The sequence below is a fragment of the Hyperolius riggenbachi genome, chromosome 6, assembly GCF_040937935.1.
Source record: "Hyperolius riggenbachi isolate aHypRig1 chromosome 6, aHypRig1.pri, whole genome shotgun sequence".
NCBI lineage: Eukaryota > Metazoa > Chordata > Amphibia > Anura > Hyperoliidae > Hyperolius > Hyperolius riggenbachi.
This window is the reverse complement of record NC_090651.1, coordinates 381,260,127-381,276,493: the sequence shown is the minus strand read 5'-3', so window position 1 is coordinate 381,276,493 and position 16,367 is coordinate 381,260,127. Positions and strand designations below refer to the sequence as shown.

The window sequence follows — 16,367 nt, the reverse complement described above, 5'->3', positions numbered from 1 at the left end:
CAATTTTGCTCAGGTGCCTCTACCAGTCTACCGCCGCTGCTGTGTACAGTGGCTCAATTAAACATGTTCATCTATGGCGGTACACAAAATGCCCTGGTTGCAATTATGCCCCAATTTACCATTTTGAGGGGCAAAAAGTAAAGTGCACATTTGCAATGGTCCTGAAAATGTTGCTTGATAATGGAGGATAAATAATTTTACAACAGATTAAATAAAATTAAGTATGAGCAATGTTAGTGTTGATCGAACACCCAGATGTTCGGGTTCGGGTCGGCTCGGCCAAACATCGTCCAGATGTTCGGCATATTCGGGCGAACACCGAACCTTATTGAAGTCTATGGGGACCTAAGCCGTGGGGGGCCACAGAGCTGGAGGGGGTAGCGGGCAGGACGGGGGTATTCGGCCTAGCGGCGGGGAGGGGGGACGGACCCCCCCTCCCTCACCTGGGTCCCCCGACCTCCGCTCCCCTCCAGCTTTAAAACGTTAAGTAGCATCCGCTACTATTAAGAGGTAACGGGCGGGGATCACTCACCTCTTCCGTGTTCCAGCGTGCGCTCCACTGATGTCACTTCCTGCAATGCCGTCCACTTACAATACAGTGGGCGGTGTTGCAGGAAGTGACGTCAGTGGAACGCACGCTGGAACGGGAAGAGATACGTGATCCCTGCCCGTTACCTCTTAATTGTAGCGTATGCTACTTAACTTTTTACAGCTGAAGGGGAGCGGATGTCGGGGGACCCAGGTGAGGGAGGAGAGGGGCGTCCCCCCTCCCCACCGCTAGGCCCAATACCCCCTTCCTGCCCGCTACCCCTCGAGCTGGGCGGCCGGCCCCCCCGCACCGCTGTTCACCCGAGCACCATGAGGTGCTCAGATGAGCTCGAGCCGAACCCGAACACCCCGTTATTCAGGGAATAACGAAAAGTGGCGAACACTGTTCAATCAACACTAATGAGCATTTGTTGTATTTAAAAAAAAAATAAGTCTGTTCTCAAGATTTCACCATATGTATAAGCTATTGAAAATCTAAACAAAGCGGTGAATAAAAATGCTTAACCATGTAAGCCTTCTGGACGTAGAAGCTACGTCCAGAAGGCCATGTGCGCTCCCGCGGCAAATCGTACGCGTGCACGCGTGCTCCCGGCCTGCGGTTCGTTAGCTGAGGGATCAATGATTCGGGCCATGGTGCCCAATCAGTGATCCCTTTCCCCTGCAGAAAAAGCGATGGCTTCTCTCGGAAGCCTCGCTTTTTCTGCCTCTTACGTCCCCCTACGTCCCAGCTCTAAGCGTACATGTTACGCTTAGAGTGACGTAATGTAAACAAACTCATGGCTGTCACCTTGTGGCCAAAAAGTAACACTACATCTACATAAAAAAAAACAAAAAAAAACACATATTTACATTAAAAAAAAATTACCATTTACATCCCACCCTCCCAAAAATACTCAAATAAAATGTTTAATAATAAAAAAAAAAACATTACAAATTAAATAAAAAAAAAAACACGTAAATGTTTACCTCAGGATCTAAACTTTTTAAATATCCATGTAAAGATGAAATATTTCTAATTTCTTTTTAATTATAAGCTTGTAAATAGTGAAAAAAATCACTTTTAGGCCTAGTGCACACCAGAGCGGTTCGGCAGCGTTTTGTGATCCGCTTGCGGATGTGGAAACGCTTGGGTAATGTATTTCAATGGACTGGTGCACACCAGAGCGGGAGGCGTTTAGCAGAACAGCATACTCCCGGGCTGCTGCAGATTTTGGATTGCGGAGGCGTTTCTGCCTCCAATGTAAAGTATAGGAAAACCGCAAACCGCTCTGAAAAACGGCAGTTCAGAGCGGTTTTTCAGGCGTTTTTGTTACAGAAGCTGTTCAGTAACAGCTTTACTGTAACAATATATGAAATCTACTACACCAAAAATGCCTCACAAAACCGCAAAATGCTAGCTGAAACGCTACAGAAAAATAAGAAAAAGCGTTTCAAAATCTGCTAGCATTTTGTGGATCTGCTAGCGGTTTTTGGTGTGCACTAGGCCTTTTTTCCAAATAAAATATTGTTGCCATACATTGTGATAGGGACATAATTTAAACGGTGTAATACCCGGGACTATTAGGCAAATACAATACGTGGGTTTTAAATATGGAGGCATGTATTATATTAAAACTATAATGGCCGAAAACTGAGAAATAATGCATTTTTTTCCGTGTTTTCCTTATTCTTCCTGTTAAAATGCATTTACAATAAAGTAGCTCTTAGCAAAATGTACCACCCAAAGAAAGCCTAATTAGTGGTGGAAAAAACAAGATATAGATCAGTTCATTGTGATAAGTAGTGATAAAGTTATAGGCTAATAAACGGGAGGTGAACATTGCTCGGATGCATAACGACTGAAGGCTGAAGTGGTTAATAATGTTTGAGTAATAAATACTAGTTCATGCACAAATTTCTGTAAGACTGTAATGATTGCAAATGTTAAACACATGTGTAATAATATAGCCCAACAGTAAGGTAGACTTGGCATAATACCCGAGGCTGATGCTCAGACACTCTGAGGCAGAAATTAAACTTGGGGGAAGCACAAGTGATTAAACACAACTACGTCAAAATCTTCAAAATCACTTCAGAATGCAAATTATGTGTTCTTAGTGTTTGTCTACATTTGGGCACAGAGCATTGTTACTGAAGCTAATTATTTTAAATGACAATTTGCATGCAATAACGTTGTGCATGTACTTAGTTTTTAAAGTGAAAATCACAAAATTGCCTCCCAAATAGAGGGTTCTTTATATCGCAGCAGGCCTATAAAAGCTGTGATTTCATTTCATATTAAAATTGTGTGCATCCCTGTCCAAATAACTGATTTTATTAAAATGGAAAATGTTGTATTTCTGTTTGGAATAATTAAGCTGTAGATAATTGGCGTGCTTAAATCCTTAGCGTTGTTTGGTCGGAGGTCAGGGTAGAGATACTTGCCTAATGGTTCTCCAGGGAAGCAGTTATTGGTTGTGCAGCAGCTGGTGTTCATATTGACTGTTAGCTGCTGGTTACTCAGATATCTAGGCTGGTTGCATACTGATGGTTGCCCACATCCTCTCACCAGTGTCCACGCTGTTGTTCCCAGATCGATAACTATGTACATTTTAAGGTTAAAAAAAAAATTGTATTCAATCATCGTCATTAAATTCATCTTATTTATCATCATCATATTCTACCAGGGTTTTTAGTAATTTTTCATGATAAAAATCATATTAAACCGCCTCCTGTTTATCTCCAACTAAAATACAACTCATGGATGCATTACTTCCTAATGAAACATACAAGTAAAATCCTAATCCAAACCCTTATCCAATGCAATAAACTGTTGCAGCCCCCTGTTCTGTGGTCTACCAATGAATTAGCTGACATCTGCAGTAAATCCCATACACCACTGTTTGACTCAAACTCTCTTCTCTCACATCCCTCTCTTGTCATGTCCACCTCTCTGCTCATGTCCCTCTCTCTTCTCATGTCCCTCTCTCTTCTAACATCCACCTCTCTTGTCACGTCCCTCTCTCTTCTCATGTCCACCTCTCTTCTCATGTCCATCTCTCTTCTAATATCCATTTCTCTTCTCATATCCATTTCTCTTCTCATATCCATTTCTCTTCTCATGTCCATCTATCTTCTCATGTCCACCTATCTTCTCATGTCCACCTATCTTGTCATGTCCACCTCTCTGCTCATGTCCCTCTCTCTTCTCATGTCCCTCTCTCTTCTAACATCCACCTCTCTTGTCACGTCCCTCTCTCTTCTCATGTCCACCTCTCTTCTCATGTCCATCTCTCTTCTCATGTCCATCTCTCTTCTCATTTCCATTTCTCTTCTCATATCCATTTCTCTTCTCATGTCCACCTATCTTCTCATGTCCACCTCTCTTCTCATGTCCACCTCTCTTCTCATGTCCACCTCTCTTCTCATGTCCATCTCTCTTCTCATATCCATTTCTCTTCTCATGTTCATCTCTCTTCTCATGTCCACCTTTCTTCTCATGTCCACCTTTCTTCTCACATCCCTCTCTCTTCTCATGTCCACCTCTCTTCTCATGTCCACCTCTCTTCTCACGCCCACCTCTCTTCTCACGTCCACCTCTCTTCTCACGTCCCTCTCTCTTCTCATGTCCACCACCCTTCTCATGTCCACCACCCTTCTCACGTCCACCTCTCTTCTCATTTCCATCTCTCTTCTTATTTCCTTCTCTATTCTCATTTCTATCTCTCTTCTTACTATCCAGAACCTGCTACCTCGATCCCTCCATGGTGGTCAAACAAAGCACAGTTCAAGCTTGTGACTCTAACTTACAAAGGGCTCTCCAATCTGGCTACCCCGTACATTACTACACTTATTTCCATATACCAACCTACATGCAGCTAAGCTTTATCAATGATCTCCACCTCTCATGTACCTTAGTTACCTCTTCACACTCCTACCTGCCTCAAATGACAGAATTGTTTGAAAATTCCACCAGAGGCTGGGGTACACTTGTCCATGTGGAAAAGCATCAGTTTTTTGGGCTATGTGCTTTTATTTTGCTTTTTCTTGCCCTTGGGTTTGTCATTGACATTTTAATGTATTTTTCATGCATTTTTTGTTTGCCTTTTTAGTAATGTTTATACTTATAAAAGCACATTGAAAATGCATAACAATGCATTTTTGTGTGGCACATAGACTATCATTATGTGCATTTTTGCATGTGTTTTTCAAAAGGCATGTCATTCTAATAGGTGTGGCCCCTGCCTAATTCAGTGTGAAATTTACTAATACCAGGTGGAATTTGGAATTCTGGCAGATTCAGCATTTCAGCCCTTCCATATTGTTACACAGCTGTGTTTTAATCTATGTTGTAGTTGTTTGTCCATGTCTGTAAAATATTGGTTTGTAGAGTCACAGAATATGTTCTCACTATTAATCTGAATAGTGTAATAATAATTATAATAACAGTAATAATAGCAAGAATAATACTAGTAATTTTATCATCTTCCTCCACCATCCGTCATTGAATAGATCTTTCTAATGTGAAAAATCTTGTCATAAGATGAATAACAATATACGGAATTGTACATACTTTGTGTCTCAGTATAGACAGATGTGCAGACATCGCTTGTACTGGGGCAGGTAATGGAGGGTCCTGTACAAGGGGCTTGAGAGGAACTGGTGCAACTGATACACGAAAGAGAAAACGCTGTAAAACAAAATATAACATGTTTAATGCACACCACTATTACTGTAGACATGAGCTCCTCTCCTTTTGTGCTTTTAGTATTAGAGGCATATATATTAATGTTGCTTTTATGCAAATGTAGCAGCTTGGAACTGGACCAATCCCAATCATCAGCCCCTTACATTTGATTGGTCTCAATCCGAGCTTCAAAATTTGCATAAAATGCTCCTCTTCAAAAATGTCAGCTTCTCCTTCCTGATCATTACCCTCCTGGGCGATACAATAATATAGCCAGGGGGCACCGCAGCACTTTTTTTTTTTTTTTAAATCATGTAGCTAGCCTAGCGCTAGCTACCTGATAGCCGCTGTGCAGCGGCATCCCCCCAACCCTTCCGATCGCCTCCGGTGATCAGAGCAAACAGGAAATCCCGTTCAGAACGGGATTTCCTGTTTGGCTTATTCCCCTATCGCCATGATCAACGTCATCGATGTCATGGTGTCGGAGGGAGTCCCGATCCACCCCTAAGCGCTGCCTAACGGTGATTGACCAGGCTGCGCACAGGGTCTTGGGGGGGCCTCTAACGCGGCAGGTAGCGGCGAATCAACGCGGAGCAGCGGCGATCGGCATGCACATGCAGCTAGCAAAGTGCTAGCTGCGTGTAACAAAAAAAAATATGCAAATCGTCCCACTAGGGCCTGAGCAATCCTCCGCCGTGGCTTACCCCGAGCTCAGCTCGGGATTATCGTCCAGGAGGTTAACGCACATATTATTCCACATCACACACACATATATATATATATATATATATATACATACACACTGTACAGCGCTGCGTAATATGTCGGCGCTATATAAATACTAAATAATAATACTAATATAACGGAAAGCATAGCTTAATACATGTTGCTATCAGGGACATAACTATTATTCAAGGAATCAAAATACCCTAAATTGAGCAAAACCAAAAAAAGTCTGCCAATAAGTAAAAGGAATCGAGAGCCTTTTTGTTGAATTTCAATCAACATAACATGTAGGTAGAAAAAAAAAAACAGTCTTGTAAACGTAATAGCTTTTAATGGCTAACTGATTGTTTTTACTACCTACATATATTGTTTGGCTACACGGTACAGGAACATTTTTACTACAATCAACATAACATCAATCAACTCGGTTTGAAAAGGCTCCCTTACAGGAGTAGAATTGGCCAGTAAGTATGATTTAGTAGCACTGCTTTTATGCTCACTATAGATCGTTAATGGAATGCTAATGATTCTAACTTGCATGCAGGGCCGGGCCGAGGCAGAGGCGAGAGAGGCTCCAGCCTTAGAGCGCAGTGTAGGAGGGGCACACAAATCACTCAGCTATAATTTTCCTATTTTTAGTTTGAAGCAGAGAGAAATAAGAAAAGGGGATAGATGGCAGTGACTGCAAGCCAGATAACTAGAGATTAAGGTGTTGGGGGGGGGGGGGGCTCTTAGTCTAATAGCAATCAGTGTGTGACGGCTGGGGTGGGAGGGATGGAGGGGCCAGGGCCGGATTAAGCAACAATGGGGCCCCAGGGCAAAATAAACCTGGGGGCCCCCCCCAACATATACCCCGGAACAAAAATCGGCATTAGGGGACCTTTTTTGCAGCTGGTATAACAGGGTGTGAAGTTCCAATCAGTCGGAGCTCCACATTCTGGCTATCCCAGCCTGCATGGGGGACAAGGGGTTAAAAAATTTCAGGAGGGGGACCCCACATAATTTTTTTAAAAAAAAAATTCCCACACTCTAAACATAAAAAAAAAATTGGGAAAATAGGAAAAAATGCCAGGGATCTTCATACAGCCATATTGCGGCTGTATAGCGATCCCTGGCCAAAGCACTGCGGCTGCGTATGGACCCCCTGGAAACCCCGTCAGGAAATTTATTGCGCTTTCGTTTGATGCATGTAAAATTACACTACCGTTAGGTTTGCTACTAAAAGTGACATTTACCGCATTTAAAAGTATACTTTTTTCCTTCGAAACTTTAAAATCAATTTTCTCAAAAACTATAAGGTCTTTTTGAAAAATTGTTTTTTCCTCTTATTCCTAATGATTTCATTAACATATCCTGCAAATTTAGGGTTTCTAGCATTTAAGGTGGATTTGCTATTAACCATTAAAATCGGCAGGTTTTTCAATGTGTATTTTTTTTTCCTTTGAAACTTTAAAATCGATTTTCTCAAAAACTATAAGGCCGATTTGAATTTTTTTTCCTCTTGTAGCCACTGGGGGCCCCTACAAGCTCTGGGGCCCTGGGGCAGCTGCCTCCTTTGCCTTAATGGTAGCGCCGTCCCTGGGAGCCCCGCACTTTGGTGTCTTAGCTTTGGGTGCTGGAGGACCTTGTCCTAGCTCTGCTTGCGTGCACTTTTACTGCACATTGCTGCCATCTTGGATTTGGGCCAATCTAAACAATTCGAGGCTGCAGACAAATTGCATTACATTTGTATGCAAGTCAGAATGATTAGTATCTTACTGACCTACTCTACTAAGCTTTAGAGACTAATCTAATCTGGATTGATATAGATTTATGCAACTTGAAAATGGACCAATCAGGTGCAATTCATTTATTTGCATAAGATTAGCAAAACCTTTTCATCAGCTCAGAATGTTTAGCATCACATTGACCATCCCTGCTTTGAAACACCATCCCTCAAAATCCAATCGTTGTTGGATATAGAAATGTTATGACTCGGGAACTCTTAGTTTCTGCTGTAATTGATTGGTAGATTTCTATCTAAGCTGCATGTTATTGACTCTCTCTACTAGTCACATATTTTACTAGACCACTAGTAAACACACTTACTTTGTGTAGTGGGCGGAGTGGTGATCGTGGTAATTACAGGCGTGATGGTACTGATGATAGGACCGATGGCGGCATTGCTGCAGGAGATATTCGTAACCGTCGTTCCAACAATGGTGGACGATATGATTCCAACGAAGTTCGAACAAATTCCTTGTGTTGCACATCCCTCCGCTAGCAAGTATGGTTTTGAAGGATCTGAATGAAGGTATAGAAAAGTTAATTAACAACTACCTAACAACTACTCCAGACCGCAAGTAGTTAAATCTGTGCTGTGGAGGCTCTTCTGAGGTGTAGCTTTAAAGGACCGCTACTGTAAAAAAATTGTAAAATTTAAAATTCATGTAAACACATACAAATAAGATGTAGGTTTCTTCCAGAGTAAAATAAGGCATACATTACTTTTCTCCTATGTTCCTGTTGCTTACAGTAGGTAGTAGAAATCTGACAGAGCTGACAGGTTCTGGGCTCGTCCATCTCTTTATGGGGGATTCACAGCATGGCCTTTGTTCTTTATAAAGACATTCCCTAAAAAGCATTTACACAAATATGCTGGCCAGTCTCCCTTCTCACTGCACATTTCTTTTGGCAGTTGGATGGCACAACTGTCATTCACTAAAAGCCTTTGAAAACACTAAAAACTCTGAGAACCCCCATGAGGAGATGGGTTAGTCCAAAACCTGTCAGTGCTGTCAGTGTTTTATTACCTACTGCAAGTGAAGCAACATAGGAAATAAGTAATTTATGGTTCATTTTACTCTGAAAAATGTGTACTTTTTATTTGTATGTTTTTTTACATGTATGTAAAATTTAGCATTTTTCGCTATAGTGGTCCCACCACTTAACGACCAGCTAATGCTGATAGGCGGCGGCTGGTCGTTTGTGGTTTTACATGGAAACGGCCGTTCCATGTCAGTTCACGGAGGGTGTCTCCGTGATTAGCCTGCGAGCCTCCGATCGCTGCTCGCAGGCTAATTGTAAACACGCGGGGAAGAAATCCCCTGTGTTTACATCATACGCAGCAGCGCCGTAAAGGAGATCGGCGATCCCCGGCCTCTGATTGGACGGGGATCGCCGCCCTCTGATAGGCTAAAGCCTATTGGAGGCAGTACAGGACGGATTGCCATCCTCTGCCACCCAGATCCGGAGGAAGAGGGAGGTAAGGGGAGGGAGCGTGCAATATCGATACGGAGGGGTGCTTTGAGGACCCCCCCAGCTCGGCCACACGGAGCGGCGGCGATCAGACCCCCCCCAGCAGGTCATCCCCCTAGTGGGGAAAAAAGGGGGGAAGTCTGATCGCCCTGCCTTTAACACGATCTGTGCTGCGGGCTGGAGAGCCCACGCAGCACAGATCACAGTGAACAGCCCCGGTCCTTCAGTGGTTAAGCGCCATATTACCCAGATACGCCTCCAATGGCTGGATATCTGGATAAAATTACAGGCTTTTTTGGGGTGTTCCTGGTATACAATGGGTAATACCCTTCAAAATTGGTCCTCAGAAAAAAACAGTAATCTGATGACATGGCACTCAGAGAGTGGTAAAAAGTTAGTCCATCTGGCCTGATCCCAGAAAAGTTACTGTGGAATAAAAAGTTGAAAATTGTAATGCGTGTGAGGAGAGTAAGATGTCAGAATGCACAGTATTCCGACTGCTTTCGTTTAGAAGATAATAGCACTTTTTTATTACAGATAATATCACCACGCCCCCATAAAACAGTCTACAGGCACGTAACTGGTATGGTTGGGTAGTGCTGTGTCTGTGCTCTCTTTTTTTCAATCTTTTATAGTTTTTTTCCAGATATTCAAGTTTGAGATATTCACTCAGCCTTTGCAGTGTTGTAGAGGACTGGGTGTTCTTTTGACTTTTTTTTTTTTTTAAACTTTGCTATCTCAAAAACTCTAAAAGATACAATGATGATTCTTACAGCACAAATGAGCACAAGCTCAGCATTACCCAACCATGACATTAATATCTATAGCCTGGTGTACGGGGACTGATTGATGTTATCGTATGAAAAAAATAAATAAGTGTTATTATCTTCAAAATGAAAGCAGCAGAAACTTAAAGGCACAAAAGTAGCACTATCTAAACATGATGGGATTTTTAATTGTGCTGGTTGTAGTGGGGCTAGCTTTACTGAGCCCTTCAGACATGAAATCAACATGTCAGAGCTGGTTTAATAATAATAATGCAAACATTTATATTGCGCTTTTATCCTGTCGGACTCAAAGTGCTCAAGAGCTGCAGCCACAGGGACGCGCTCAAGAGGCCACCCTGCAGTGTTAGGGAGTCTTGCCTTGAACTCCTTACTGAATAGGTACTGACCTTAGCCAGGACTCAAACTCTGGTCTCCCATGTCAAAGGCAGTGCCCTTAACCAGTACTCTATTCAGCCACTGGTTTGATGGTAGGAGGAGGAGCTATGCAACTATGAATCATGCAGTTTTTCTCTACTGTTACATTTTATATATTGAGGCTAATTATCTAGTGTAATATAGTCTCACTGTCCAGATGAAACAATACCTGTCACACTGCTTGTCGAGTAGGTCACACACTGGTTCTCAGTCCCGGTACAGTGTGTTGTTGCATCTGCCAGACACACTGTGCTTGTTAAGCTGAAGCATGATGGACACACCAGTCCATTGATTACAGTGCTAACAACCGCCTCTGAAAAGTAGAGAAAAAAAAAATCAGTTAACTAAGAAACTGTAAAGGGAGATAAAGTGTAAAGCAAGCTAAGGGCAACATATTTTATAAACCTCATACAGGCATCCTGGACCATTCTAAAACCCTCTCTCTCGCCCACATAACATTCAGATAAATGTTGAATATTTTTAACATTTCAGGACTAAATAAAATTTCCTTTAATTAAATATATGTAATTAACTTTTTCCCCCAGGAGATTTTTTTTTTACCTCATATTTAAAATAATTTTCAGCACTCTGCAATTGAAAAAGTTCCAAAAAGTTGGTGAAAAAGTTCTACCAAAATCACCTAAGAGAAAACTGGAAAAAAGGTGGAAAAGCTACTTGCATATGGGCCCAAGGAGTTTAATGGGCCATATCCTATTAACTTTTCTCCAGGGAGGTATTTTCAAACCTTATCAATAAAATGCTTTTAGAACTCCCACCAAGCAAGAAATTACTCCGAGCTGGCCACGCCCCAGTTAGATCTTATCTGACACAGCATCAGGCCCTTTCTCTGGCATCACACTGTGTTGCTGTGCCTTGTAATATAAATATTATGTGAGCGCATTTGGGCTCCACCTGCCTGTGTGACTGTTGAGAATCTATTCTGATGTGACCTCAGACCTCTTAGACCAAGGTGTCACACTGATCCTGATACTCTGATCTTCCCTAGCACCATGCCGCATCGCGTAATAGCATATTATGGTGCTACGTGTGCATGGTGGGACAGAGCGAGGGTACTAGAGCCGGTGCCACCCCCCTTTCCCGCTGATGGACAGAGGCCACCCATCCATCGTTGATGGATGCTGAGATCACCCATAATTGAATTGGAAATGGTTAAGATGGAAGTGAGAACACAGATCCACTCCATAATTTGCAGTTCTCCCTGAAAGAGGTGCTCAGGTGAAAATAAAAGATGTAATTAGTTTAACCCAAATCAATCCTACTTTGGGAGCTATATGGCTGTGTTGGAATGCCAAAGGTCAGATTTGCTGGTGTTTTCTGATCTTTTTTGGGACAAATGGTAGGTTGGCTCCCAGCAGAGAGGATTTTCTTCAACTCTCTAAATTAAAGTTAGCGGCCAATCCAGTGGCAATGGTTTTGATGTTTTCTTTTCCTGTTTTCCCTGTCTGTAAATATCCTGCACATCAAAAATAAACACGGATGTTGGCGATATCACATGGCCAAATAGAGATGCATTTTCAAGAAAGCTCTTTAGTAAATAAAAAAAAAACAGCTTTCACTATGAAACACATTTTTGTAAATTTCACGCAGTCAGCTTGTAAAGGGAACTTTTAATTTTAATCATCAGTATTTCCACGTATTTGCATATTGTAATGAGATACTTGCCTGTAGGCTGTGGAGGAGTGCAGTTATCGGTTGTGCAGCAGCCGGTGTTTATACGGACGGTCATGTGGTCATTAGTCAGGTACTGTGGTTGGTTGCATTGGGATAATTGACCGCATCCTCTCGTCAGTGTCCAGTTTGCTAATCCAAATTGTAGAACTGTGTAGGTAGTTACAAAAATCAAAGACAAATGTTATTTTTCTGGTTCACCTATAAGTGATTGTCGTCATTATCATTGCTTCTTAACACATCTATTAAGAGACCTCCTTTATCATAAATACACTAATCTCCACCATTTGCTTTCCTAGAGACTGCAGGTGCAATCAACCCTGTAGTTAAAATTGTAACATTAAAATGTTAGTATTCTTATAAGTATTAGGATCAGAGGCGCCATATTCCATTCACCTTGCTGCAAGGCACTTTGTACGAACCTGAGGAAGCAGACTGGTGCCTGTGAAATGCATTGTCTATTTTGTGTCTTGAATTAACACTTTTCTAGTAATACTGGTGTTTTTGTCATCAGGAAAGGAAAGAGATTACCTCTCATTCTTTTTTTCACTTTTAGAAGTTTATATGTATTTTTACACCTGAGCGCATAAGTGGGGAAAGATTTGTTAAACTAAGGCCTTAATAGCTTTCATTGATTAACTGTGCATCAGTCAGCCATTCTATGAATTACGTAGTGGCCAGTGCTGCTCATCCAATATTTGGGTATCCAAACTACCCAGATAATCTGAACTTTTTTCACTATTCGAACTTTGAACCAGATTCCGGATATCTTTGTAAATCCGAATAGTAGTGGTGCTCAAATACCCCTTTTAAAAATTCGAATTTGGTCGAATTCGAATAGTAAATTATTCGAGGTCAGTCGAATATTCGAGTCGAATATTTTTTACTATTCGATTCGACCTCGGACTTCGAGCTCACTATTCGAGTCGGTATTCGAGCTCACTATTCGAGCTGACTATTCGAATTGGCCCAAAATAGCTTCCAACACTTGTTTTGAGGGTGAATGATGCAAGAAACATCTTTTTTTCCAAGTAACAACAGCAAGTGATTATGTGGGGATGTTCCTTTAAAAAAAAATGTGGAAAGAGAAGTTGTGTCCTTAATTTGGTTCAGTAGTGTAGTGTTACTGTATATACTTGTTCTTCTTCTTCTTTATCTTTCTTAATCTTCTTCTAGATCTTCTTCTTCTTCTTCTTCTTCTTCTTCATCATCTTCTTCTTCTTCTTCATCTTCATCTTCTTCATCTTCTTCTTCATCTTCTTCTTCTTCTTCTTCATCTTCTTCTTCTTCTTCATCTTCTTCATCTTCTTCATCTTCATCTTCTTCATCTTCATCTTCTTCATCTTCATCTTCTTCTTCATCTTCTTCATCTTCTTCATCTTCTTCATCTTCTTCTTCTTCTTCTTCATCTTCTTCTTCTTCTTCTTCATCTTCTTCATCTTCTTCTTCTTCTTCTTCATCTTCTTCATCATCTTCTTCTTCTTCTTCATCTTCATCTTCTTCATCTTCTTCTTCATCTTCTTCATCTTCTTCTTCATCTTCTTCTTCTTCATCTTCTTCTTCTTCATCTTCTTCTTCTTCTTCTTCATCTTCTTCATCATCTTCTTCTTCTTCTTCATCTTCATCTTCTTCATCTTCTTCTTCATCTTCTTCTTCTTCATCTTCTTCTTCTTCTTCATCTTCATCTTCTTCATCTTCATCTTCTTCTTCTTCATCTTCTTCTTCATCTTCTTCTTCATCTTCTCCTTCTCCTTCTTTTTCAATATCGTCTTCTTCTTCTTCTTCACGTATTTCTCTTTTCAAATTTTTTTTTAAAGAAATGCAGCTATTTTTGAGCGTAACAAATAGCTGGTGGGCGCACGCATGTTGGAAGCGCCATTGTATGTGCTCCCTGGCAGTGGAAACACAAAGACAGCAGGAGGTAAATTCAGCAGCAGGAGGAGGAGGATGAGTGTGTGGCAGCAGGCAGTCAATGAGGCAGGCAGCTCGCCGTGACATAATAGCCCTGGTACCTAGCGGTGATACCAGGGCTGTAAATAAACACAACAGGAGGTCCCAGACAGCGGTCGTGCAGCCCACATTGTGTCCAATACACAACTGGGACAACACAGTTTTCAACCCGGGCACCTCAGAAAAATTAAACCTTTTTTTTTTTTTATTGGTTTTTTTTGGTTTTGGTTTTACAACCAATATAGCTATTGTTTTGACGTAATAGCTGGTGGCAGAGTGGCAGCAGAAGGTAATTCTGTGTACCCTGGCAGTGGGAAACACAGACAGACAGCAGCAGCAGGAGGAATGGAGGAGCAGTGTGAGCAGCTATTGTTGTGACGTAATAGCTGGTGGCAGAGTGGCAGCAGACGGTAATTCTGTGTACCCTGGCAGTGGGAAACACAGACAGACAGCAGCAGCAGGAGGAATGGAGGAGCAGTGTGAGTGTGGCAGCAGGTAGGCAGCGTGACATAATAGCCCTGGTACCTAGCGGTGATACCAGGGCTGTAAATAAACACAACAGGAGGTCCCAGACAGCGGTCGTGCAGCCCACATTGTGTCCAATACACAACTGGGACAACACAGTTTTCAACCCGGGCACCTCAGAAAAATTAAACCTTTTTTTTTTTTTATTGGTTTTTTTTGGTTTTGGTTTTACAACCAATATAGCTATTGTTTTGACGTAATAGCTGGTGGCAGAGTGGCAGCAGAAGGTAATTCTGTGTACCCTGGCAGTGGGAAACACAGACAGACAGCAGCAGCAGGAGGAATGGAGGAGCAGTGTGAGCAGCTATTGTTGTGACGTAATAGCTGGTGGCAGAGTGGCAGCAGACGGTAATTCTGTGTACCCTGGCAGTGGGAAACACAGACAGACAGCAGCAGCAGGAGGAATGGAGGAGCAGTGTGAGTGTGGCAGCAGGTAGGCAGCGTGACATAATAGCCCTGGTACCTAGCGGTGATACCAGGGCTGTAAATAAACACAACAGGAGGTCCCAGACAGCGGTCGTGCAGCCCACATTGTGTCCAATACACAACTGGGACAACACAGTTTTCAACCCGGGCACCTCAGAAAAATTAAACCTTTTTTTTTTTTTATTGGTTTTTTTTGGTTTTGGTTTTACAACCAATATAGCTATTGTTTTGACGTAATAGCTGGTGGCAGAGTGGCAGCAGAAGGTAATTCTGTGTACCCTGGCAGTGGGAAACACAGACAGACAGCAGCAGCAGGAGGAATGGAGGAGCAGTGTGAGCAGCTATTGTTGTGACGTAATAGCTGGTGGCAGAGTGGCAGCAGACGGTAATTCTGTGTACCCTGGCAGTGGGAAACACAGACAGACAGCAGCAGCAGGAGGAATGGAGGAGCAGTGTGAGTGTGGCAGCAGGTAGGCAGCGTGACATAATAGCCCTGGTACCTAGCGGTGATACCAGGGCTGTAAATAAACACAACAGGAGGTCCCAGACAGCGGTCGTGCAGCCCACATTGTGTCCAATACACAACTGGGACAACACAGTTTTCAACCCGGGCACCTCAGAAAAATTAAACCTTTTTTTTTTTTTATTGGTTTTTTTTGGTTTTGGTTTTACAACCAATATAGCTATTGTTTTGACGTAATAGCTGGTGGCAGAGTGGCAGCAGAAGGTAATTCTGTGTACCCTGGCAGTGGGAAACACAGACAGACAGCAGCAGCAGGAGGAATGGAGGAGCAGTGTGAGCAGCTATTGTTGTGACGTAATAGCTGGTGGCAGAGTGGCAGCAGACGGTAATTCTGTGTACCCTGGCAGTGGGAAACACAGACAGACAGCAGAAGGGCAGTACACAGCAGCAGCCCACTGTAGGTGTGAAATGTGTGGCTGCAGGCGACGTAATAGTCAAAGTGAACCAGGCTGGCTTAGTGAGCAGGAGCCAGGAGGTGGTAAAGGGTGGTAAGGCACATTAACGATGGTACTAAGTTCCGGCAGCCAGTTCATGTCCCCCTCTCGCCGACAACAGGGGCCAGGAACTCGCCTTCCACCCACGCCTGGTTCATCTTGAGAAACGTCAGTCTGTCCACAGACTTGTGAGACAGACGTGAGCGTTTCTCGGTGACCACGCCACCAGCTGCACTGAAGCAGCGCTCGGACAGCACGCTGGAAGGGGGGCAGGACAGCACTTCCAGGGCGTACTGCGCCAGCTCGCTCCAGATCTCCATGCGCTTGACCCAATACTCCATGGGATCAACAGGGGCATCGCTGTCAAGCCCGCTGTAGGACCCCATGTAGTCAGCCACCATGCGGGTCAGGCGCTGGCTGTGACCGGAGGAGGATGCTGC

The 16,367-nt window shown here is 42.8% G+C and overlaps 1 protein-coding gene across 1 annotated transcript in view; it reads right to left on the bottom strand.

The window, feature by feature from the left end:
* Positions 1 to 2,821: 2,821 nt before the first annotated feature.
* LOC137522300 (urokinase plasminogen activator surface receptor-like) overlaps positions 2,822 to 16,367 on the bottom strand; it is a 32,050-nt gene continuing 18,504 nt past the window's right edge. The window contains exons 5-9 of the mRNA XM_068242332.1: positions 12,064 to 12,219; positions 10,550 to 10,693; positions 8,030 to 8,224; positions 5,102 to 5,218; positions 2,822 to 3,129 (exon numbers count right to left, since the gene is read on the bottom strand). Of these exons, the coding sequence (XP_068098433.1) occupies positions 2,822 to 3,129; positions 5,102 to 5,218; positions 8,030 to 8,224; positions 10,550 to 10,693; positions 12,064 to 12,219 (920 nt within the window). The remainder of the gene's footprint in view (positions 3,130 to 5,101; positions 5,219 to 8,029; positions 8,225 to 10,549; positions 10,694 to 12,063; positions 12,220 to 16,367) is intronic.